Below are 24,731 nucleotides of genomic sequence, written 5' to 3'. Positions count from 1 at the left end.
AAGTACAGTTAATAATACCACTAAGTAACGCTTACGGCAAATAATAATTAAAGCTACTACCCTTATTTTGCTGCCACCAAGTCCCTATTAAACATAAATTAATCACCTACATTAACTATCTACTTTGTCGTCCAATTAATTAATTGTATAAGTCTCGCTAAGCCGAGACATGATCGTTAATGTAAGTGATGATTAATTTATGTTTAACAAGGACATGATGAATTTAATACTTTAATAATGTATAATATTTTTCATTCTCTAAACTATCAATATATATATTTTAATGTCACTTATTAGTAAGTGCTTTTGTACAGTAGTACTCCTTTTGAACTTCTAGCATTTTGGTTTCTCGAAAAGTTGATTATGAATAAGTTTCTTTCTTCTAAGTTTTTGATAATCAAAATCAACTTAGTCATCTTGGTTTGTTTCTTAATTGCTTATGCTGCCCTTCTTCACTGGCAATTATCTTCTGCTTATCATGTATATTCAACTTCTCCTGTTAGATGCACATTATGTGATTGCCATCACAAGGTAAGTCCGGTCGGATTCACTGTTTACTTAAATTTTAAATTACACTGATTATATACAGTATGTGCATATTATACATCTTTGACTATTTTGGTCGGGTGACCGGCAATTTAGGTTAATTCTTTTTTTCTTTTAGTTCAAGAAAGTCAAATCGCTAATTTTTTATGGACATCTGGTTAGAATTTGGTTTTTTCATAAGTGATTTCTGACAAAAGTTCATCGAAAAAGTTACCAATGAGCCAAATTTCATCAGAAATTAGCAATTTTCTAACAGCAAAACCAGTAACACTATATTTTTTTGTAAAGAGAAAAAAGTCATTAAAAATTTTCTTGTATTGAGTAGGTGGAAGAACCAATAGTGGTGGATGAGACAAAGGCAATTTTATTGAAGAAAATGGTGAGACATGAAAAGCCAAGTTTTGTGAAAGAAATAATGGGGAGAGGAATGAAGATAGGAATGGTGAATATGGAAGATGAAGATGTTAGTGAATGGAGAGTCCATGGACAAATAATAACAGTACATTTTCAGAAAGTTTCAGAGTTGTTGGAATGGGATGACTTGTTTCCAGGTAATTAAACTACGTGTTAAATAGGCGGGTTGGGTGAAACTTGAACAGGTTGGACGAGTTATTTAAAAATGAATTAATTTCGCTGATTTTATTTTCAGGACAGATAGATGAGGATTTAGAACAGAAGGATGATAGACAAATAGGTGCAGAAATACCAATGCCACCTTTCTATAGCTATAGTTACACGGACATAATAGTTGTGAAATTGCCATGTAAGTATCCACAGGAAGGTTGGAAAAGGGATGTGTTTAGACTACAAGTGCACCTTGTGGCTGCAAATTTGGCTGTGAAAAGAAAGAAGGGTAAAAATGGAAAGATGAAATTGATTTTTTTGAGTAAGTGTATGCCAATGATGGAGATTTTTAGATGTAAAGAACTAAAGAAAAGGGAAGGAGATTGGTGGTATTATGAGCCAAATATGGCTAAATTGGCACAAAAAGCTTCATTGCCTATAGGTTCTTTCAAGTTGTCTTTGTCTCTCAGGGAAATAGGTATGTCATGTTACTTTTCGTATTAGTTGTCACTTTTGTCATTATGCGTTTTTCAAAGTAATTATAAATAAGAATGATAATTTTACTAATTTACCCTTAAATTTTTTAACTTTACAAACTTGCTCATATTACTTGTCCACTTTCCTTATTATCCAGTTTTACTAGCTTATCCCTTAAACCTTAACTTTACAAACGTGCTTATAGCAATAAGAATTAATCGCAAGGATAAAACGGAAGAAACACCTCAACTATCAATTGTTCATCTGAACGATGATGATATTTCACTATTTTATGTAGAACAAGTGAACAATTGATAGTTGAGGTGTGTTTTTGCTAAATAAGTGATATTTTAGATAGAAAACTCAATCTGATAACTCGGATATAAAACTCAAAAACTCAAGATACTTCAGGTGTGTTTTTTATCATTTCAGTCAAATGTAGCACCATCACATAGAGAAATGAACATCTATTTCACAATATGTTTGAGATGCAAGTTAACATTTACTGTCAATTATCATTCCAGAAATGAACAAGGTGTTTGATATCTCCAATTCTAAAAGCAGAGAAGCCTACGCCACAGTTCTTCATTCATCTGCACAATATGTATGTGGTGCAATCACACTAGCTCAGAGTCTTCTTCGGACCGGAACCTCACGGGACCTAGTCCTTCTCCTAGATAACACTATCTCCAAGCCCAAACGCGATACGCTGATCAAAGCAGGGTGGAAACTACGGTTCATAAAGAGGATAAGAAATACTAGAGCTGAGAAAAACATGTACAACAAGTACAATTACAGCAAGTTCAGGTTATGGCAGCTAACTGATTATGACAAAGTTGTGTTTATTGATGCCGATATCATTGTTCTTCGTAACATCGACATTCTTTTCCAGTTTCCTCAATTGTCAGCTACAGGTTAGTAATACTAGTACTCGTTTTATTTCATGTGTCTTAGTTTGACACAATATACCCGGGGACAAGGCATGTTTTGGGTCAAATATCGACATATTTTAGGTTTGGTCCTTGTGATCGATACTGATAAAGTGCATTTAATTTTGGAAAAATTATTTAAAACTACAACCTTACTTTTGATCCCTTCACCTGTGGCCGTTAATATTTACAAATCAAATGAATTATATAACCATTACATCATTTAATTATATTCATGTGTTATGTTATGTTTGTATTGTTCCTTGATCCCCATATACGAGAGGGTAATAACATAGTTCTGAAATTAGTACTGTAAGTATAAGATATTTCTTTCGTAAAGGGACTTAAAGCACACAATTAGTTAATTGAAGGCTTAATGTGTTTAGTAGCATAGCACAAGGACTAACATTAAATTTATTAATAATTGAGGGATTAAAAATACAATTACCCCGAAGAAAAATACATTCCGGTGGGCCACAATCCCCCGCTCCTCAGCCTGCCTGGGAGCCCCAGGTCGATTTTCGGCCCAAAACACGCATGGGCCCCGGGCACACCCCAAAACTGTGGGCTATAGCAAATCGATTTGATCCGAAAATAGCCTGTTCGCGTCGTTTCGCGTTGTTTGATCAGCTAGACGGCCCCTCCCACGCCGCCAGGCCACACTCCCCGCTCCTCAGCCGGACTGGGAGCCCCAGGTCGATTTTCGGCCCAAAACACGCCCGGTCATGGGCACACCTCCAGAACCGTGGGCTATAGCACACTGATTTGGCCCGAAAATGGTCCGCTCGCGACGTTTCGCCCGTTTGACCACCCAGACAGCCCCTCCACGCTGCCGGGCCACACTTCCCCGCTCCTCATAGATATATAGTATTAGAAAGAAGACTCTCAGGGCTTCTCATAGATATATAGCAGCTCACACAGTTCTTTTTTTACAAGGAGTTATGATCGTTTAAAGTCGACCCAAAAATCTGTTTGGCTGCAGTACTTTTGTGTGCAGAAAATTTCTGCACATTTACTGTTCATTGCGTCCACCGTTTTCAAGTTTCGAACATGCTCGCTTATATCCGATACTCATCTGTTTTCAGAAATCTTTATATCGTTGGAAAGCTAACTCGATAAACTTTGCATAGAATCTTCAACGAGCAAATTCCGGTATAAATAAAGTCGATTCCTATACACATATAACCAAACTATACACTTGAAACCATCTCAAAATAATCAATACTCATACTTAAACTCATATATACCTAACTTATGATCAATACATATACTCCAACACATATAACCATGGCTAATGCACGTAATTAAGTACGGGGTGTTACATCCCGCTACGTTAGGTTATTCTTATAAAGGGTGTTATTAAGGGTAAATGAAAAAAGTTGTTGAAAATATACTTGCATATATACTAATTTTAAAATTTGTATTTTCCAATATTACTTACAGGTAATGATGGATCAATCTTCAATTCTGGAGTAATGGTGATCGAGCCATCAAATTGCACATTCAACATGTTCATGCAACATATAAAAGACATAATTTCATATAATGGAGGTGATCAAGGTTTCCTTAATGAAATATTTGTATGGTGGCATAGATTACCTAGAAGAGTAAACTTTTTCAAGAACTTCGAAAATTCTAATGAGGTCAGTGCTAAGAACCAACTATTCGAAGCAGATCCTCCGCAACTCTATGCAATACATTATATGGGGTTAAAGCCGTGGGTGTGTTACAGGGACTACGATTGTAATTGGGATGTTGGATATTTACGTGTGTATGCTAGCGATGTCGCGCACAGAACATGGTGGAAAATTCATGATGCCATGGATGAGAATTTGCAGAAATTTTGTGGATTGACAAGGCAGAGGAAAATTGAATTATTTTATAGTAGAAAAGAGGCAGAAGAAATGGGATTTAAAGATGAACATTGGAAGATTAATGTTACTGATCCTAGAAAATTTACTTAACTTATTGATTGGATTCTTCTAACTATTTTATTAGTTCATCTGACCCGATCGTTTTTGAAATGACGCTAATAATCAACGAATAGTTTTATTTATGATACTATATATTGCACAAAAGAAATTATAGACATGCTATTGATGTTCTAGATAGATTTGCACGATAATTATAGATGAATGAGAATTTGAATTTTTGGGCTCAAATTCGTAATTGTTACCTCCGTCAAATTTATTGGGTTCGGAATCTATTATTTGTACATATTTAATGCATTTTTAAACATATGCATAACTTTAAGGCAACGTCGTCTATTGATTCAGAACTTCATATATCAAAACTTTTGAGTTCAATAAAGTCATCAAACTCGATAATTTTTTTTTTTACCTGACAGAAAGATACCCCTCGATCACTTAGCCCATAAACATTTACCAACTGAAACTTTTTGATCTAACAAAGTGTACCGAATAAATATCATTAGGTAAAAGAAAATTATATCGAGATAAAAAAGCACTAAATGCTATCAATACAAAAAAGATTTTGCAATTATATGATATGATTTCACCTCATAATTTCTAGACCTACTTTTCATCAATTAAAGAAAGAGGGATTAAATCATTAAATGTTGAAGTGACGCAAATTGTCCACCTTTGAGTAAAGTGTATAGTCTTTGAAATTTGAAAATACGAGTAAAACTATTTTGAGTGAAAAATCTGCAAGCATGTGTAGGTAATAATATAAGGTCATATTAAAAAAGATATTTAATTTTATAAATTGATAAAAAATTTAGAATAAATATTTTTAATTTACTTGATAATTATTAATCCTAATTAGTATGGGATGGAGAGAGAAGAATGGGAAGCGGAGCTTAGAATGTTAGTCGAAAGATTCTTCTACTTCACATATTCCATTAATGGTCCATAAAACACTTAACTTTCTCTTCCCTTCTAAACCACATTTTCTCTTACATAAAAATATACTTGTAATTAAATTATTAGTTTATTTATACTAAGATAGTAAGTTGCTAAAATACAATTTTAAGACAGACAAACAGTTGAAGTTGAAACCTAGCGTAGTTTTAATCTTACCTTCCACTAGCATGTATTTTTATTGTTTTTCATTTGATGTTTGGTATTCATATTAAAGTTCGATTGATTTGAATTCGTGTCGGGTAGGCCCATTTAGGGATAGCGTTTTCTATCAAGGTTTTTTCCAGTTCCCCGGCTTGAACCTGAGACCTCTGATTTAGGGAGGACGAGTCTCATCCGCTACACCACATCCTATGTGGTTTCCACTAGCATCTGTTTCATCTTCTGTTTTAAAAATATATATATATATATATATATATATTTTATAGACGTGGTGTTAGGACAAGCTTATGTGCACCTTGACTAATTTCATGAAATACTTGTCATCTCTCAGTAATAATAGGTATCAGACAATTTTGTCCACAAGACCAAAACGAATGTTAAGAAATCACTTAATATTTGTCTATTTTGAAAGCACATTTTTCACCATCATCTTCTTTTGGCAATAATTAGCACTCCATTATTAACTTAATTATGGTAAATTTATATCAAGATCTTTTATAGAGAATATAAGATTTGAAGATATGATTTGGTAGTCGCAGTTTCACTTTCACAAATTTATTTTTCGTCCCTCGTAACCATAAGAATTTCTCTTATTCTTAAAATAGTTGGTCGTAGCTTATTTATAATATTTAATTTAGGTTTAACTTAATGGTAGTGATATTTCCTTATATAGTTGATTTTTGATATGAAGATACAAGTAAGATTGAGTATACATTACTCTTTTCCGACGTATTAATAAAATTATATTAAATATATTATTATTATTATTATTATTATTACTAATAATATCATATTGATTCAAGCACGCATGCAGTCTTTTTTTAAAAAAAATATCTTATTTTAAAATAATTTTTTTATATGTAAACTCAAATTATATTAAATATATTATTATTATTATTATTATTATTATTATTATTATTATTAGTAATAATATCATATTGATTCAAACGCGCATCAAGTCTTTTTTTAAAAAAATATCTTATTTTAAAATAATTTTTTTTATATGTAAACTCAAAATAATAATTACACAAAAACAATATCAATACCAAATGTAATTCCACATTACATCATTAGTTAGGTGCAAAGTTTCGTACACCGTCTTCTTCTTAAATGCATCTTCTCACTTAAAAAGTGATAATACCAACCAGCACCACCTCCCACAAATTAAAAAGGGAAAGAATTTTGATAGAAAATAATTCTCAAAATTCTTTTTTTATTGAAAATATTTTATTTCCCTTGATGGAAAAAAAGAACAAGAGGGATAGGCTCCACCACGTGTTATACTAATATCCTCTTCTCACTTTATCTATTTCTTTTTTTGTTTTTTCTTCCTTTTTTATTTTATTTTCTATTTTTTCCTTTTTGTTTTTTTTCTCATTGAATTTTTGTGACCCAATATTTTTTGTGCAGTAGTAGTATCTTTTTGTTTATTTTCTCCTTTTTCCCTTTAGAAAAATACCCAACAATTACATTGAGCTGGAGAAGGGAAAAAAAGAAAGACACATCATTTGTAGTGTCTTCCATTTTTTTACTTCTCTATTTTTTTTATTCTTGGTAATGTTCCTCTCCTTTTTTGCTTCTTTTTTTTTTTTTTGGAGTTATAGATGGTTTTCAATTAGCAAATATTCATGAGTTTTATCTGTTAATCTGTCATTAATATATCATTATGTTTCTTGATTAATTGTTATATGTTAATGTTTGATCATGGGCATTTGTTATTTGGTATAAAGGAACAATCTTTGGAGACCCCATGAAGGATTAGATGTAAATCAAGCCTAATTTGAGATTCTGTGGTTTGGATTTTAAGTTGTATTTAATCAAGAATTTGTTTAATTCTAAGTTTGAGTTCCAAGATTTTTTATTTTTAATGGAGTAATGGATTTGGGAGGCTTATTTGGCAAAAAAGGAGCAATCTTTGGATACCAAGAAAGGATTAGATGTAAATGAAGCCTAAGATGAGATTTTATAGTTTAGATTTGTTTAATTAAGAATTTGTTTGGCTTGGATTACTTCTAAATTTGAGACATGATTATGTTTCTTGATTAATTATTATATATGATGTGTATTTGGTTATAAAGGAACAATCTTTGGATACCCCAGATTCCCAGACAGGATTAGTTGTTAACGAGGCCTTATATGAGATTCTATAGTTTGGTTTCGTTTAATCAAGAATTTGTTCAGCTGGGATTTTTTTTGTTACCCCCTCCCTAGGAGCTGGCACCCTTTTTGCTCCCTCGGTGACTCAACTTGTAACAGGGTTGGAAGTGACGGGTGTTTACTATCCGTGCAACTCCCTCTTGTCGTTTAGCTGGGGTTAGTTCTAAGTTTGAGTTCCAGATTGTTCTTCTTTTTAGATTAGTGGAGTAATGGATTTGGGAGATTTTTGTTCATGGGCATATGTTGATTGACAGCTTGATATTTCTGTTTGTTGATTCTTGCAATTGCTTTTGAAGGTATGGAACTTGAAAGTTGTCACTTTATCGCATAACAATTGTTTTTTTTCCTATAAAGGCTAATCAAATTTGAAGCTATTTGATTGGGTAATCCTTTTATTTTAAACTCTTGTATTTCTTAAAAAAACAATTATTTTAGCTGAGGGTGTATCGGAAACAACCTCGCTAGCCTACAAAAGTAACGGTAAGGTCTGCGTACACCCCACGCTCCTCAAAGCCCACTTGTGGGACTATACTGGGAATGTTGTTGTTGTTGAATCGTTTTCTTTTAAGCAGTGATGGATTTAATTTGAAAATATAGCTGGTTGCAAGTTTGGTTATAGGAGGAAGGTTGAATTAGTTATAAAAATAGACTAATAGTCCATCTTTAGTGAGTCCTCTAGATACGTAGACACGCTCTGGGACGGCTCTAGAGGGTCATATAGCTGACCCTAACTAGTTGAGAGATTGAGGAATTGCTGGTTGATTTAATCGACCAATTTAATCTAGGGTTTGCTGGTTTTGTCCTATCCGACAGCTTAGGTCTTTCATATAGCAACACGGCCAATAGGATGCTGGATCAGTTTGATTATACCCAAATTTTCATATATCAACATGCCAATACGTCTTTCTATTGTTATTTCATTTATTGATATCTGTGCTTCAGGGGAAATATCTAGTTCTACCCATACTATTGTTTGACGATGGAAGTTTATTGATATCTTATCCTAACACAACGCGTATGTTCTAAACAATTGTTCTCATGAACCTGATATCTGACTATCAAATTTTGTCCAAAAAAGAAGATATCTTACTATCAACTGATAACATACCATAGAATCTCCAGGCTGGATCAATGTGATTTTGGTTCAGGGTTCAACTATCGTTTGTTGGAAAGTCCATTCTAATATAGCTCAGTATCATTTCTATATCCAAATCATAGAACTGTTGTATTACCTAAACGGCATGGTGGCAACTTGTTTCCTTCTCAAAGCCTATTTTGTCCCTTCTGGTTCAATGTCCTAAATCGGTGTCAGTCTCACTAACAAAAATTGTTAGATTCTGCAGTGTTTGTAGAGCTGAGGATGTTATCCAGATTCTAGCTTTTTTTCCAAGATCGGCAAATACATTAATGCACATTATAAGTGCATTTTGATTAGCCAATAGCTTCTTTTGTTTCCTGTTTGGCCATAGATTTTGAAGTTGAAATTTGAAACTTGATTGAGTTTTTGAAGTTGTATCTGGACATGCAATTTACTTGGAAAATATTTGAACTTTGTGAAATTTCTTCTAAGAACTGGTTTTGAAGACATATTTTAAAAATCTATTGTCAAACACTAGCTTAACGAGTAGTCATCTGTTGGTTGCCATTACATCTTGTTTTAACTTCCAATGTGACACAATTTCTTGCATTTTCTGAACTCTGTGTAAGCACTTGCCTAAGCTAGTTGGAGGATGAAACTGCCTTGGGATTTCTTCACATAGAGAGGGAAGGATTCAAGCTGCTTTCATATTTTTAATTAGTTAGGCTTGTCTTCCTGCTATCAGTGTTATTAAAATGTGATTGCTTTATAAGTGTTAACTTCAAAAAAAAAAAAAGTGAAGTGATGCGCTTCAGACTATAAGATGTAGAATGATCAAAGAAGAAGTGTCGATACTTTAATCTGACTTTAAAAATATGAAATGATAAAAGAAAGGAGGAAAATAATAGGGCCTTACTAGTTGTTACCTGCACAAAAAAATAATAATAGGGCCTTATTTGTTTATTTTGGCTGGGAGTCTGATTGAGGGCTGGCGGTAATAGTAGGGTTGCGATTTCTTTTAAATGCTTGCACATGCAGTTAATTGTAGAAGATGTTCGATCTTCAATAAATTATAATTGCATTTCCTTTGACTTGACACGCTTCCGTATAAGAATATTTGTCTTATAATTTCTTATTGAGTTAGATAAAAATGTGGTATTCATTGTCGAAATGAAGTTTACACGTGGGATAGAGTTATTCTTTGCCATCCAATTTGTGAAGGTGGGGTAGATCTAAATCTTTTGGTAAGGCATATTGCCGTAAATCTCTTCAAAAGATTATAATAATTCTTTTTACCATATTCAAGTGAGAAAATGGTCACATTTACCATGGATGTCATAGAGCAGGTGATCTAGTATTGTCCATGAAATGGTTTCTGGTCTTCAGTTTACATTCTTATAGTTGGTCCGAAAAAGACTTCGACATTTTCTCAACTACATTCACCTCCTTACGATATATTCCTCATGTCTGTTAAATTATGGCTGGCTTACGTCTCCTAACTTATTCTGATATTGTCTGATTTCTAGGTTCCGACTTTGTTCTCTTTTGTTCTTAATTAAGAAATGGGAGATGGTAAAGATATGAAGGAAAATGCTCCTCCGGAATCGTCCCATGAACCAAAAATTTCCTCTCTAAATGATGATCGATCACATAGTGCAGCTCAAACCAGCCAACATAACAATGAAAAAGAGGACTCCATAACTCAGGAGACAGTTGAGGATGCTTCAGACAGCTTATCTGTGCAGGACAGTGAGACTCCTCGTGGAGAAAATTTAGTTTCAGCAGCTCCCATTATGTCTGACGGAATGAATTACACTTATAATCAAGGAACTTCTCAAATGGCTTCCAGTACACCAATGGTTGGGCGAGAAGCCTCACCTGCACATGAACTGAAAGCAAACGCTTCTGCAAATAGTAGTACAGCGGCTCTATCAGAATCCAATGCATCATCCATGTTGGATGCAAAACCAAGTGAAATTTTGAAGCCAACATCAGATATGGGTGCCAATGGTAAGGTTCAGAACCAGCCAAATGATTCCTCTGATGGACCAACAGCCAAGAAAGATGCTTCATCAACATCAACCGGGAATTCAGATACATCACCCCTAAAAGAGGAAAGCAGAAAGGGATCTTCTGAACGCGTTCAATCTAAACGTTCAGAAGTTGCAGAGGCATCTTCTGAACATGTTCAATCTAATCATTCAGATGTAGAACCAAATAATGCCTTACCGCTTCATCCGCCAGATAATTCTTCTAGCAGTACCCATATCGATGTGGATGAGCCTTCTCCTGTATCTACTCAAGTGATGAGGAAACCTGAAAATAATAATCACAAACCAACACCAGATAACATTGGTCGCCCGCTAGCCAAGTCTTCCACTTTCACAGCAAGGACCTTTTTACCCACTGCTAGTCTGAAGCATCCTCAAAAATATGACATAAACAAAGGCCACATCGACACAGCAGCACCGATTGAATCTGTGAAGCAGGCGGTTTCCAAGTTTGGAGGGATCGTTGATTGGAAGGCTCATCGTGTACAGACTGTGGAGGTAATATACACTTTTTGATTTTTCATTTTTCTGATAGCCGCTTTGTGTAACCACTTTATTATTCTAATCATTTTATAGTTGTATCTGTAAAGAACATTAGTCTATTTGAATAAACAGTAGCTGTTTCAATTTTAAAGCGTGCGCTTGTATCTACTTAAGGATAGCCTAGTGTAAAGCATCCTCCGTCTCCAACCGTGAAGTTCTGTGGGTTCAAGTCATCAAGGGACCAAAGGTAGTAATAGCCAATAGGCACTATTTGGTTTGGGTAGGGGTGCGGGGGTTCACCATATCAAAATGAAAAGGAAAGAATCTTACGGACAGGTACAGTGTTTCGTTTAGGTGTTTGAGTGCGTCTAAATCACACATTTATCTCACAATTTAATGGTCTAGTCCCTGACTATTAAAAATCTTTTTTCTCCTGGCTAATGCAGAGACGGGAACTTGTTGAACAAGAACTAGCAAAAGTGAAAGAGGAGATCCCATTTTATCAAAAACAGTCTCAGGCTGCTGAAGATGCAAAATTGTTAGTTTTAAAGGAATTAGACGGCACGAAGAGACTTATAGAAGAATTGAAGCTGAACCTGGAGAGAGCACAAAAAGAAGAGCAACAAGCAAAACAGGATTCAGAACTTGCCAAGCTCCGGGTGGAGGAGTTAGAGCAAGGGATCGGTAATGATCTTAGTATTGCAGCGAAAGCACAGCTTGAAGTTGCTAGGGCCAGGCATGCAGCTGCAGTTTCTGAGCTACAAACTGTAAAATCTGAGTTAGAAGATCTTCGAAAAGATTATGCTTTATTGGTCTCTGATAAAGATGGTGCGGTGCAAAGAGCTGAGGAAGCAGTCTCTGCATCAAAAGAAGTCGAGAAGACATTGGAGAATTTAACTATAGAGCTCATAACAGCAAAGGAATCTTTGGAGGTGGCTCATGCTGCACATTTGGAAGCCGAGGAACAGAGAATTGGAGCAGCTATGGCGGGAGAGCAAGATGCTTTAAACTGGGTGAAAGAACTGAAGCAGGCAGAAGAGGAGCTCGACAGACTAAACCAGCAAATTCTGTCTGCAAAGGATCTCAGAGGAAAACTAGATACTGCTTCAGCTTTGCTACAGGATCTCAAAACCGAGTTGGCTGCTTACATGGAATCAAAGTTGAAGCAGGAAACTGATGAAGAAGGAAACCTGAATGGCGAACAGTCAGAGCCAAAGAAAAAAACTCACGATGAGATACAGTCAGCAGTGGCCACAGCTAAGAGGGAACTAGAAGAAGTGAAACTCAACATCGAGAAGGCTACAACTGAAGTAAATTTCTTGAAGGTGGCAGCAACTTCATTGAAGGCAGAATTAGAAAAGGAAAAATCAGAACTAGCCGTGATCCAACAGAGAGAAGGAATGGCATCTGTTGCTGCTGCATCTCTTGAAGCTGAGTTGAGTAAGACACAGTCTGAGATTGCTCTTACTCAGAAGGAGGAAAAAGAAGCAAGAGAGAAGATGGTAGAGCTTCCCAAGCAACTCCAAGAGGTATCTGTAGAGGCTGATCGTGCAAAATCACTTGCTCAAATGGCACGTGAAGATCTGAAGAAAGCAAAAGAAGAAGCTGAGCAAGCAAAGGCTGGAGCAAGTACCATGGAAAGTAGACTACTTGCAGCTAAGAAGGAGATAGAGGCTGCGAGAGCTGCGGAGAAGTTGGCGCTAGCAGCTATCACTGCTCTGGAGGAAAGTGAATCAGCTCAAAAAAACAAAGATGAGAAGACCCCACCTGGAGTGACTCTATCTTTGGAGGAGTATTATGAGCTCAGCAAGAAGGCGCATGAGGCAGAGGAGCAAGCTAACAAGAAGGTGGCTGATGCTCATACCCAAATAGATGTAGCCAAGGAGTCGGAGCTTAGAAGCCTAAGCAGGCTGGAGGAGGTGAATCGTGAGATAACTGAAAGAAAGGAAGCTCTAGGAGTTGCATTGCGAAAGGCCGAGAAAGCCAAGGAAGGGAAGTTGGCTGTAGAGCAAGAGCTGAGGAAATGGAGAGAGGAGCATGAGCAGAGGCGTAAAGCTGGTGTATCCATTCCACCTACAACCGGAAGCCCTAGAAAGAACGTTGAGGAGAGTAACGAATCAAAGACCTCTGAAAGTGCACCAGAGGCTACTGCATCTCATGAAAGCACGAGTCCAAAAGCCCAACTGCAAGCAAGCAGTACTGAAGCCGAGTCATCTCCAGATGTAAAGATTCCAAAGAAAAAGAAGAGGTCCTTCTTCCCAAGAATCTTCATGTTTCTAGCCAGAAGGAAAGTAGCACAGGCCAAGTCTGCTCAATGATTGCTGCATGTACAACATCTTGTCATTGTTAAACAATTGTTTCTCCAAAATTTTGACTGTTTGTCTCGGTTGATAAAGCGGAAGGGTAATCTTTTACAATATGTACATACACAGCATTCTTTTATATGTACAATATATTAAATTAATTCTAAGTCACTCATAGATAGCACTATAGGAGGGGAATAAGCTTGTTTTAGGTTTGCTGCAAGCCTGGAACCATCAACTAAGAGATTCTGTAATTAAACAGTCTAGTTTGTTATCATTTCTGGACTGCCATTTCATTTTTGACTGAGTGCTGCGTTATTTGGTAGGCATTCAATGTATAATGTATCATCATCAGTTTTTTCTTAAAAAAATTCACCTTAGTATTGTCTGCCAGTATCAATCATCTAGTCATAAGAATTTCATGAGGCAATAAGCAAAGGTTCATAATGCAAATGGTATCCAAATGTTACTCTCTCTGTTCATTCTTACTTGTCCATGTTTGACTTGGCACCCTTACTCAGTAATTAATGAAATGGTAAGACTACTGAAAATAGGTTAACAGCTAATATCAATAGGGATGTGTTCAAGAAAAACAGAAAAAATTGGAAAATGCAAATCAACTGGAATCATTGAACGGGGATCTAAAACGAGCAGTATTAGTTAATACAACAACAGTAAAGTCTGGGAGGATAGACTGAACTAGAAATGGTTTGCAGATGTGCAATTTTTCGAGCTACTTATTAGTGTGAGAGACACTAATCCTGCTAAAGATATACCAAATAAGTCGCATAGATGAACAAATGATTGTTCAAATTTGTAATCTCCTGCTGGAAATGCTGAACGAGCTTACTTTCATGGGGGTTGCTACCACCAGTGGTGCTTCAGGAGAGTCAGAAACAGCATACTTGTCATGCATGAAGCGGCTTTCAACAATAGAGTCGTCTCTTGGAACTATCTTGTAACAATAGCAGCTCTTCAACCCCACCTGATTCTGGTAACACCCATGAGAACCATCCTTCACCTGTTGAAAATTCCATATCACACTAAACTTCCCAACAGTAGCAACAAGGTGGCGCTCTTGCTTCCCATTCTCAGTGACCTGAAAATTTTCTTAGACTCAGAAAACAAGCTTCGGAGAAATACAGAATTTACAAGATAATATGCAACTTTTAATCAACAAACATCAGCAGTTAAACTTGCATGATTGCTTAAAAGGGAACAATAGGGTAAGGCAAAAGAAGCAATATTTATGAGCTGACAAAATCCCCCTCCACAGTACATTTAAGCTTCCAGATAAAAGACAACGTGCTCCATACATATACTCAAGGAGCTCCAGTAGTATAGCAATAGACACAACATGCAGTAAGTGAGGTCTCCTACATGGCTGCAAACTTTCATGTGACAAAGATACTGTTTCAATTTCGGTTTACTTGTTTCATTAAGTGTGTGACTTATTTCCATCCATATTCAGAAGATACAACATGGTTATGGTTTCCAAATTAGCAATGAGTTGACTGTGTAGCTGTTTCAAGATGCATGAGAAGAAGGAACTAAACAGAATCAAGGAGGAGGTTTAGGCTAACCAAGACAAAAGCTAGCTTTAGCATAAGATATTGATATTACTAGTTTGTGAATTTCTTAGACTGATTAGCTTTTGATTGGGGAATACAACTGAAGTGTACATCCTGCTTTAACAGCAGCTTTCAACTTGCCCATGTAGCCGCTGCACCATTCTATGTGCTGCTCCTAGTATTTCAAATACAGAAAAGAAACCAATTCAAGCAAAACCAGTCATACCGAGTCCGAGCAACTTAGATTCTTAGTGATAAAGGTGCACAAAAGCAAAGTTCTTGTTCAATTAAAAAGGTAAAAAGGAAAAAGATGAATCTTTGGAAAACTAAGGAAGGTCATACCATGACAAATATAGTGGATCTACAATTGCAATTTATCTTTGAGAAAAAAATACCAGTCATTAAAGAAGTCCTCGCTCTAGAGCTACAAACTGTACCACATTCAATAGCTAGAAATTATGGTTGTCATATCACTATTTAAGCGAAAATGAAAACATGGACACTTAATATATGTGTCACAAACACCTCAACGTCAAGTCCTTTCCTTTTAACATACATCATAACGAATCGACTAAGCAAAATTATTATGTACAAAGGAAAATAAATAGGCATGATAGTCAAATATACGGCTACAAAGAAAACATGAGAAGGGCAAAAGAAAAGAGAATCATACCCATGAAAATTGAGCACTGCGGAACTTGTTAGCTCCAGCCATATGTGAATCAAGAGGGTTTAGCTTTAACAATCTTGGAGCCGAAATCCTATTCCCCATGCGACCAGCAAAACCAGTTTTGGTACTTCCATTCTTGTCAATAAACAAGGTGCATATCAATATCAAATAAGTATCAGTTGTCCCTAATATCCACTTCCCATCATAGGTAACATCGACATGAGTGATAGGAGAACCAAGCCCTGGAAAAGCAGTTTTAGCCTGTCTCATGGAACTGCTAGAGTACAACCTAATCTTTCCATCAAGTGAACCAACAACTATCGATCCATCACCAGTAGTAGCAAAGCACTGAAAGTTAGTTCCCCTCGAAAATTGATGTCCTTGAGTCCAATTCAGCACAGGAGTACTTTCATCAACTAGATTCTGAACCATCCCATTTCGATCACGCATATCCCACCTACACAACCTGTTATCATCTAACCCCAAGAAAGTTGACCCCGAGGGATCCATCTGAGCTCCCTTGCTATCATTCGTGATATCCCTCATTGTTATATCAGTTCCATCTTTCTCAAACTTCCACTCACTAACAACCTTCCCCGTCTCAATATCAAACTGATGTAATCCCCGAGAATGAGGCTTCAGATCAGTCACCGGACTCATAAGAAGCATATTAGTCTCAGCTCTTAAAAGTAATGCTTTCCTCGGAGTGGAATTAGCTACACTCGACCTTTCCTTATCAAAATTGACACAAACGCCTTTCCCACTTATCCCATGAGTATAATTCCTCACAACCTGAATCCCCGAATCACTTATAAGAAAACTATTATCCAATGCGCCTAACGCCAAGCTCTGAATAGCTCCGCCCTTAGCTGCCTCTTCAAACTCCTCCCTCAGATCATGATTAACCCTCAAAGGCGTCTCCTTTTCAGGACTCTTCCCAAAACTATCCCCAGCATCCTCCCACATTGAATCGTCTGCAGCTTCAGGTTTCGCCCACCCCATGAAATCCTTCCCGTAAACCTTAACTCTATTCTCATCATTCGCTTCAAACCCATACGTATTCTCAAACAAACAGTTCTGATACGTATCAATAAACCTCTTATACTCTTCCTCCCCGAAAAACTTCAATGCCCAAACCCCATTCGCCACAAAATCAACTCTCTTCTGCTCCTTAAACGCCTTCATCTGCATATTCTCATCAATCTTAACCCGAACCCTCGACCCAATTTTCAAAACCCACCAAGCACTCTCCCCATTCCCCTGATTTTCTTCATTTCCCTCATTCTCATCATCATCGGAGTCATTAGCATTACCCGATTTAACAAATGAATAGACCGTTAACTTGTCGGCTACAACCCATTTGGAATTCTGCGAATTCCCACCAACATGAACGTACAATTTAACGGCGTTTTTCGGTGTGGGGTTGTTGTTGTTGTTGTTGTTGGTAGTAGTATTACTATACTTGAGCTTAAGGGCTTTGAGCTTAGCTTCAACGTCGTCTAAAGAAGACGGAGTTTCCGGGTGCTTACGATCGATAGAAGACGGCGTCGTTCTGGCGTCAGAGTAGTTATCTTCGTCTTCTTCTTCATCTTGTCGGGTTTTAGAATCCGACCCGTATTCGGATTCGGATTCGGAGTCGGAGTCGGAAAGTTCTAGATCTTCACGGCTGTGATTAGCACCCATTGGAATTGGGAAAGTGAAAATGGAGAAGAAGAGTGAGTGAGGAGCGGGATTTTGAAATTTTGAATTTTGACGGTTGGTTTCGCTTTTTATTCAAATTAGGGTTTCAAGATGGGAATAAGCCATTTTAAATAAAATATGAAAAAACCCAAAACTAGCCCTGAATTACTTCAAAATGGATCTAAAAAAAATATTACTCACTATTTATTTATTTTATAACTCAAAAATACCTCTTTATTTGGTTTTTGGCTCACAAATATCCACTTTAATAAAGTACTATCAAGCACACAACGTAAAAAAAATCCTCACATCAGTCCATGATAGCATCCATCGTGAAAACAAAAAACAGTTAATTCCCATACGATTCAAGGATATTTTTGTTTCATTCCGAATAGTTCAGTGATAATTTTTTTGGCTTGATCACATCCTTTAATAAACTACACTAAAATCAAAAGTAATTTTATCAACTTACCCCTAATTAAATTTTATTTCTTTTCAAGTTGATATTCATTACTAATATTTAAACTTAAAAAACATATTAGAAAGATTATATTCAAAGTATTCCTCAAAGCTTAAATATGCACTTATGTAGAAATAAAATCACAACTCAAAAAATCATTTATAACAGAATGGAGATAGTAAAAAATAAACAAATGAAACAAAAAGAAAAAGAATACAATAATACGTGGTACAACTTTTTGGAGCCGTTTGGTTATGATAGTGGATCAAAATTTTGAAATTAAATTTGGAGAAAATATAATAAATAAAGAAATGAAACCAAAACAGAAAAATAGGCATAAACCATAGGCTTAATTAATTAATCAAAAAAATTTCATTAATTAATACGTAGTGGAGTACAACTTTTAGGAGCCGTTTGCAGATATTTGACTCAAAATTTGAACTTAAATTTGGAGGAATCCATCAACAGATAATTAAAATTAACACGATTTTTTACTTAAATAATTTGAGTAAGCTTTGTACGTTTTAAACACCTATAGTAAGCCTCTGTAGTGTCATCTTAAAATAAGTGTTCTTTTAATCATATTGATCTATTATTTTAATTTTAAATTTGAAATATATAATTTATTTTAGAAATTTTTCAAGTTATTTTAAGTTTTCATTCACAAAACTTTTAGCACTATTTTCCTATCTAAACGCCTCCTAAGTTTTTAACCTATGACTCAATATTTTCATATCCAAACGCATGACGTGGAGGTGGAAGCGAAGATTCAAAATAGGAAGTTTCAAATATTTTGAATTTACAATTAAAGAAAACAGAGTGATTGATGATGATATCATACATCCTGTTAGGGTGGGCAGGTGAAATAAAGACTTGCATTCAAGGTACTAGGTGATAAGAATGTGTCAACAAGACTTAAAAGCTTGTTAGACCGACATTATTGTATGGGTGAAGTAAGGGTGTTAAGTGGGTCGGGTCGGATCGGGTCAACCTGGAATCAGCCCGTTAATTTTAGTCGAGTTGTGGGCCGGGACGGGGTCGGGTTCTGGTTAAGTGGATCAGGCTGGGTCCGGGTTCAACAATAAAATCTTTAAAATAACCCTAACCCGACCCACTTAACCTTACCCAGTCAAATCAACCTAAACCCGATTAAAAATCTGGTCAAACCCGGTCCAAAAAAAAATTCAATATATACTATATATACTCACCTAATTACATTTTAAATACGTTAAATAATATATATACACTATATATATAGTATATACTATATTAGAATTTAAAAAATATGTACGCATATACACAATTACACATATACACGCAACATTCAATATATACGACTATACGTACTACTTTAAATAAAACATATACTACAACATATATATATACTACAATATATATAATTATATATATAGTTATATATTAATTACTAATTTATAAAACATATACACATGTATACGTTAAATATATACATCTATAGAAGATATATATACACTACACATATATACGCACCATTCCATATATATATGTACTACTTTAAATAAAACATAAACTACAATATATATATATATATAGTTATATAACTATACACATATATAGAGGATATATACATATATATATACGCACCATTCAATATATATGTACTACTTTAAATAAAACATATACTACAATCAATATATGTATATCTATAATATATTAAAAGTGTGAAGATCTTTAGAAAAGTGATTTGAACTTTTTGCCCTTCATTAAAAGTCTCCGCAATAGACAAAATTGTCTTTTTACCATTTTCCTCAATTTATTATTTAATTATCTTTATACTATTGAATCCTAAATTATATGGGATCATGAGTTTCAATATATGGTAAGATATTTTTCTAAATTAGAAGTTCCGAAAACTGATTTTTTTTTATTTGGTAGCATGATAATTATCATAATTAGAATTTTTAAAAAAGCTGATTTTGTATGAGATTGTTCGTGTCATAACAAATCACTACTAATTAAACCCTATTATTTCCATTAATTCCACCTTATTAGCTAGGGATTTAAAATTGAAGACCACGTACCTATGAAGTATATAGAGCATGGTTTCACAAAGTGCAAGCAGAGGATGTCAAGTTGATAGAGAAAAACTTACGTTTGCAACAGTAAGAGGAGGAGCAGCTCATATGGTACCATGTTCACAACCATCAAGGGCTTTGCATCTTTTCAACACATTTGTTCATGGAAGAAGATTGTTGTTCCTATTGATTCTTCATACAATTTGAAGAATTAATGGTCTTTTGATTAAGGTATAAAACTCACTTGCAATTGGTAGATGAATGTTCGGTTAGACTTTAAGAAATTTTGTGCAAAACTTACGTTTAATTTGTTGTACCTGATAGTTTAAAATTTTAAATCAATTAAAAAAGATTTTTATATATATTAAACATATATTCATGTTTACATGGGAATTGGAAGAGAAACTAGGGATAGATGATGACAAGTATATTTCTAACAGTGGAAAGAAGATATGTGAATTGCTTAAATCGACTACATTACTATTAGTTAAACTTCGAACTTATTTTTCCTTTCTATGATGCTGATGTCATTATTTCCACGTATTGTTGATCTTGATCAACCAAATATTATTTAGTGACAAGAAGCAAAAGGTTAAATTCACCTTTGAGCTTATTTTAGACGAAATTTTTAAATTAAATAAATAATGATGGAGATTTTATAGTTTCTTAAAGAATGTCGTAATCCTTTATATCTGTACTTGGTGTCTATTGCTCTCAATTTTGATGTTGTCCATCTTACTTTGTAGCCAAATTATGTGTGAATAAAAATAGTAAGTTTTTTTGGATCTGAGATATTTTTCTTTTATTCAATTATTAAATTTTATGTTGTGTTTTTTCAGGTCCAATGTCTTCCTCTTCTATTAATTGTTTAGGTCAGTAACCTTTTTTTTTAATTAATATATTAATCTTATTAGTTGTTTAAATTTTGCACCTATATCAATTTGTGATAAAATCACTAAGGATCAAAAATAAATAAATCAAAATTGATAAAAATATATCTTATTGGTTGGTTAATGATTTAGTGTATCTAAAAATCAAAAGTTGATAAACTAAATCAATAGTATTACATAAATTCTAACCAAACCGATTATGCATACCCCTATCTACGAGTAATTTGACTTTGTTTCGTCACATAAATTGTCTATTAATTATTGTAAAGGATTATAAAATCAAATCTCCCCAAAAGAGTACTCAAAATTTGTTAAAAGATAATTACTTAAAATAATAGTCAAATTTCTCTTTTTCTATGTGTTCCACTGTTTCACTTGGATAATTATATACTGCAATGACTCAAATGGATAAAGTTATGTTGCACTTTAAAGAAATTATCAACATCGACAACAATTTTGTTTATATTATGAAACAGTCAATGCGACGGAAAAGAACTTAAATTAACAACTTATTTGTAAAAAAAGTCAGATGAGATATCACAAATACAATATTTATTTAAATTATTAAAATAAATATAACATTTTTAACTTCAATGGTTACTTTTAATAATTTCTTTTCTTATAGAATTTTGTTATTAATGCGAGACATACGTGCAAAGCACGTACACTTAACTAGTATATATAAAGGAGAAACAAGATAAGGATGATGTGGCACCTCTCTATGGCCACTATTTCTATTTATCTTTTTTCTCCCTTTTTGGAATTTTTCCACCAGTTTTTGCATTGATCAATTTGTTTAATAAATAAAAAAATTATTATATTTATTATATTCAATTATATCTCATGAGTTATAAAAAACTTCCTTCCATTTACATTCTCTACTTAAGTAACATGTCTCTTCAACTTTCTTCTATCAAATTCTTATGACTTGAACAATCTATATATAGGCAATGGTTTACTTAGAAGACAACATTGAACTTTGTAGCCATGGTTGAACGCAAAAGAAGATAATTGAAGTTAGTAAGTTTTCAATATATGTGGTTTTGAGCATTGAACACTTTACTTTGTATAATTTAGAATTGATGGAATTTTACAAAATATTTCACATTAAAGTTGGTAAGTTTCAATATATGTGGTTTTGAACATTGGACATTTTACTTTGTATGATTTAGAATTGATTGAATTTTACTGAATATTTCATATTTATAATCATTTGCTAATCATGCACTCAAGTTCAATGAAGTTTATATTTTCATTTTCTTATTTTGTAGCTATTGTTAAATTTATCTTGTGATATTTATTCATGTGTTCATGGATATTCTTTGATAGTAAAATTTATATTTGTATCATCTTCAGCGTGTTCAAATGGACCTGTTTCAAGGGCAAATGATATGACGATATTGAGATTAAAGAGTTTTGAAAGAAGAAGATCAAAGGATGACACGCAGAAAATGGAGTTTGTTAACTAGCCTCGCTGCTATTCTTGGCGGAATCATCGGTACTATTGTCATTGCATATTTCATCTTCGTCCAAAATGATCCATCCAAGAAAAATACTAGATGTGTGATTCTCTGGTTTAAGGTTGTGATGTTTGCTCCACCTTTTTCGCAAGATTGTATGCAAATAAATTTAGTGAATATAACAAGCCCTCTGAATCTAAACAAATAGTGGAATATTGTTCAGAAAAGGAAGAAGTATTCTTTGGGCAGAAGAGAAGACAAAAAAGTTATTGTTCTTTGGAAAGAAAAACTAATTGAACAAGCTGAACAATTTTTATGTTTATTACGTCTCAAAATTTTATTGCATTTTTGTTCTACGAGAGTCGATTCAACCAAATCTTAAATACATTAGATGTATATAGATTTGTCATTTTCAAAAATAATGTTTAGAGATTTGAAAACTAACTACATGATCTGTGAGATGAAACTTTTTTCCCTTTAACAAAATAGTAGTGAAATATAGCACAATTCACATATGAAAACAATAAGGTGACAAAAGAATTTTCACAGAAAAATGTATACATAATTGTTGTATGATTTTACTTTTTAACCAAATCCAGTGAAAGGAGATATTTACAATTTGAATAAAAATAAATGCAGCTAGCAGGTGTAAAGTTTTGTTGTTTAGAAGCTAAGGAAGGTGATATACATGTTCTTGACTACTTGAATAGTCTAAGACCTCAAGAACATGATACATTACCACGAAGAGGTGGATTCAGAATTTATATTTGATGAATTCAATTTTTAGTTTTTCTTATCATGACTACAAAGTTCAATGTTGTCTTCTGAGTAAACCATTGTCTATATATAGATTGTTCAAGTCATAAGAATTTGATAGAAGAAAGTTGAAGGGACATGTTACTTAAATAGAGAATGTAAATGGATGGATTTTTTTTTGTAACTCATGAGATATAATTGAATATAATAAATATAATAATAATTTTTTATTTATTAAACAAATTGATCAATGCAAAAAATAGTGATTTTTTTTTTTTAAAAACGAGAAAAGAGATAAATAGAAATGGTGGTCATAGAGAGGTGTCACATCATCCTTGTCTTGTTTCTCCTTTATAGATATATATTGATATATTGATTATGGAGGAAATTAAGAGGTTTTTAGATTTTTAATATTTAATTTATCATAAGATAAATTAATAGGATGGAGTAGGAGAAAATGCAAAAAAAAAAAGGAGAAAAATGTAAAATAAAAATGGATGAAAGACAATTAAATAAAAACGGATAAGATGAAAGGACTTATGTAAATTCTCTAATTAATAGCAGATGAGAGGACTGATGTAACACAAAAAAAACTTTGATTATGTATAACGTTTACTTATCACTACAATAACTATAAGCATTCTTATTTACATTATTAACCCATTATGTATGAAACAACAAATAAATAAGATTAGGTAAGACAAGCTCGAATTAAGTATATGATTTACCTCCAATTATGATTTCTAATACATATTATCATTTATAATACTTGAGTAATATTTATGAAAAAATATTTAAGCACGAATGAAAAGTTAGAGTTCTTACCTGTGAAGTATCTTTCTTCTCAATAATTTATCTTCATTCAATAAAATAGCTCATCAAAATTTTATTATTATAATTTTTTTATATAAATTCAACAAGGTCTTACACATCGCGCAAAGCGCGAACCTATTCACCAGTATATATATATACTACAATATATATAGTTATATACTAATTTATAAAATATATACACATGTATACATTAAATATACACATCTATAGAAGATATATACACAAATATACAAAACATATGCTACTTAATATAATAAATTAATAATACTTGATAGTAAATTAATAATATATTAAAAGTAAGTTTTTTATTTAAATTAGAAATTCAATTTAAATCATTAAATAAAAAAAATTACAAAGTAAGGACTAAGGAGTGAATGAATGTTGAATTTTATTGATTGCAAAATGATCCAAAATTTATAATTTACATGAATGAAAAAGCTACAAATTATGCATCATTTTTTCCAACCCATTCATGTTAATATTAATGAAAACTTGTATAGGATAGTCTAAGTCAACGGAGGCAAAACCATGCATTGGACTTGATTCTGCTGAGTTCTCCCGTGAAGTCGTAATTTCTTCAAGTTTTTGCTCGTCGTTCGGCTTCGCTTCCATTCCTTGATTTCTTCTTTCCGCTCTAATCCAATCTCTGAGGCAAACTAGAACATTCATTGCATTGTTTCCCAATGAGTGTCGGTTGTCTCTAAGTTGCTGTCGTCCCTGACTA

The 24,731-nt window shown here is 33.8% G+C and overlaps 3 protein-coding genes across 3 annotated transcripts; 2 read left to right on the top strand and 1 right to left on the bottom strand.

Moving 5' to 3' along the window:
- The first annotated feature begins 316 nt into the window (after positions 1-316).
- On the top strand, positions 317-4,518 carry LOC107869667 (UDP-glucuronate:xylan alpha-glucuronosyltransferase 2-like). Its single transcript, XM_016716157.2, has 5 exons — positions 317-531; positions 872-1,097; positions 1,196-1,588; positions 2,112-2,501; positions 3,960-4,518. Exons 1-5 carry the CDS (start codon positions 364-366, stop codon positions 4,478-4,480), a joined length of 1,698 nt encoding a protein of 565 aa, XP_016571643.2. The 5' UTR covers positions 317-363; the 3' UTR covers positions 4,481-4,518.
- A 2,183-nt stretch (positions 4,519-6,701) lies between these two features.
- LOC107867840 (protein WEAK CHLOROPLAST MOVEMENT UNDER BLUE LIGHT 1) lies at positions 6,702-14,032 on the top strand. The gene is made up of 3 exons (XM_016714288.2): positions 6,702-7,114; positions 10,322-11,344; positions 11,776-14,032. Exons 2-3 carry the CDS (start codon positions 10,358-10,360, stop codon positions 13,645-13,647), a joined length of 2,859 nt encoding a protein of 952 aa, XP_016569774.2. The 5' UTR covers positions 6,702-7,114; positions 10,322-10,357; the 3' UTR covers positions 13,648-14,032.
- A 202-nt stretch (positions 14,033-14,234) lies between these two features.
- On the bottom strand, positions 14,235-17,690 carry LOC107867839 (protein CYPRO4). The gene is made up of 2 exons (XM_016714287.2): positions 15,877-17,690; positions 14,235-14,731 (listed from the first exon to the last, which is right to left on the bottom strand). Exons 1-2 carry the CDS (start codon positions 17,554-17,556, stop codon positions 14,441-14,443), a joined length of 1,971 nt encoding a protein of 656 aa, XP_016569773.2. The 5' UTR covers positions 17,557-17,690; the 3' UTR covers positions 14,235-14,440.
- Positions 17,691-24,731: the final 7,041 nt, after the last annotated feature.

The sequence above is a fragment of the Capsicum annuum genome, chromosome 4 (assembly GCF_002878395.1).
Source record: "Capsicum annuum cultivar UCD-10X-F1 chromosome 4, UCD10Xv1.1, whole genome shotgun sequence".
Lineage (NCBI taxonomy): Eukaryota > Viridiplantae > Streptophyta > Magnoliopsida > Solanales > Solanaceae > Capsicum > Capsicum annuum.
The sequence above is the reverse complement of the archived record's forward strand: the minus strand, read 5'-3'. Positions and strand labels throughout refer to the sequence as shown.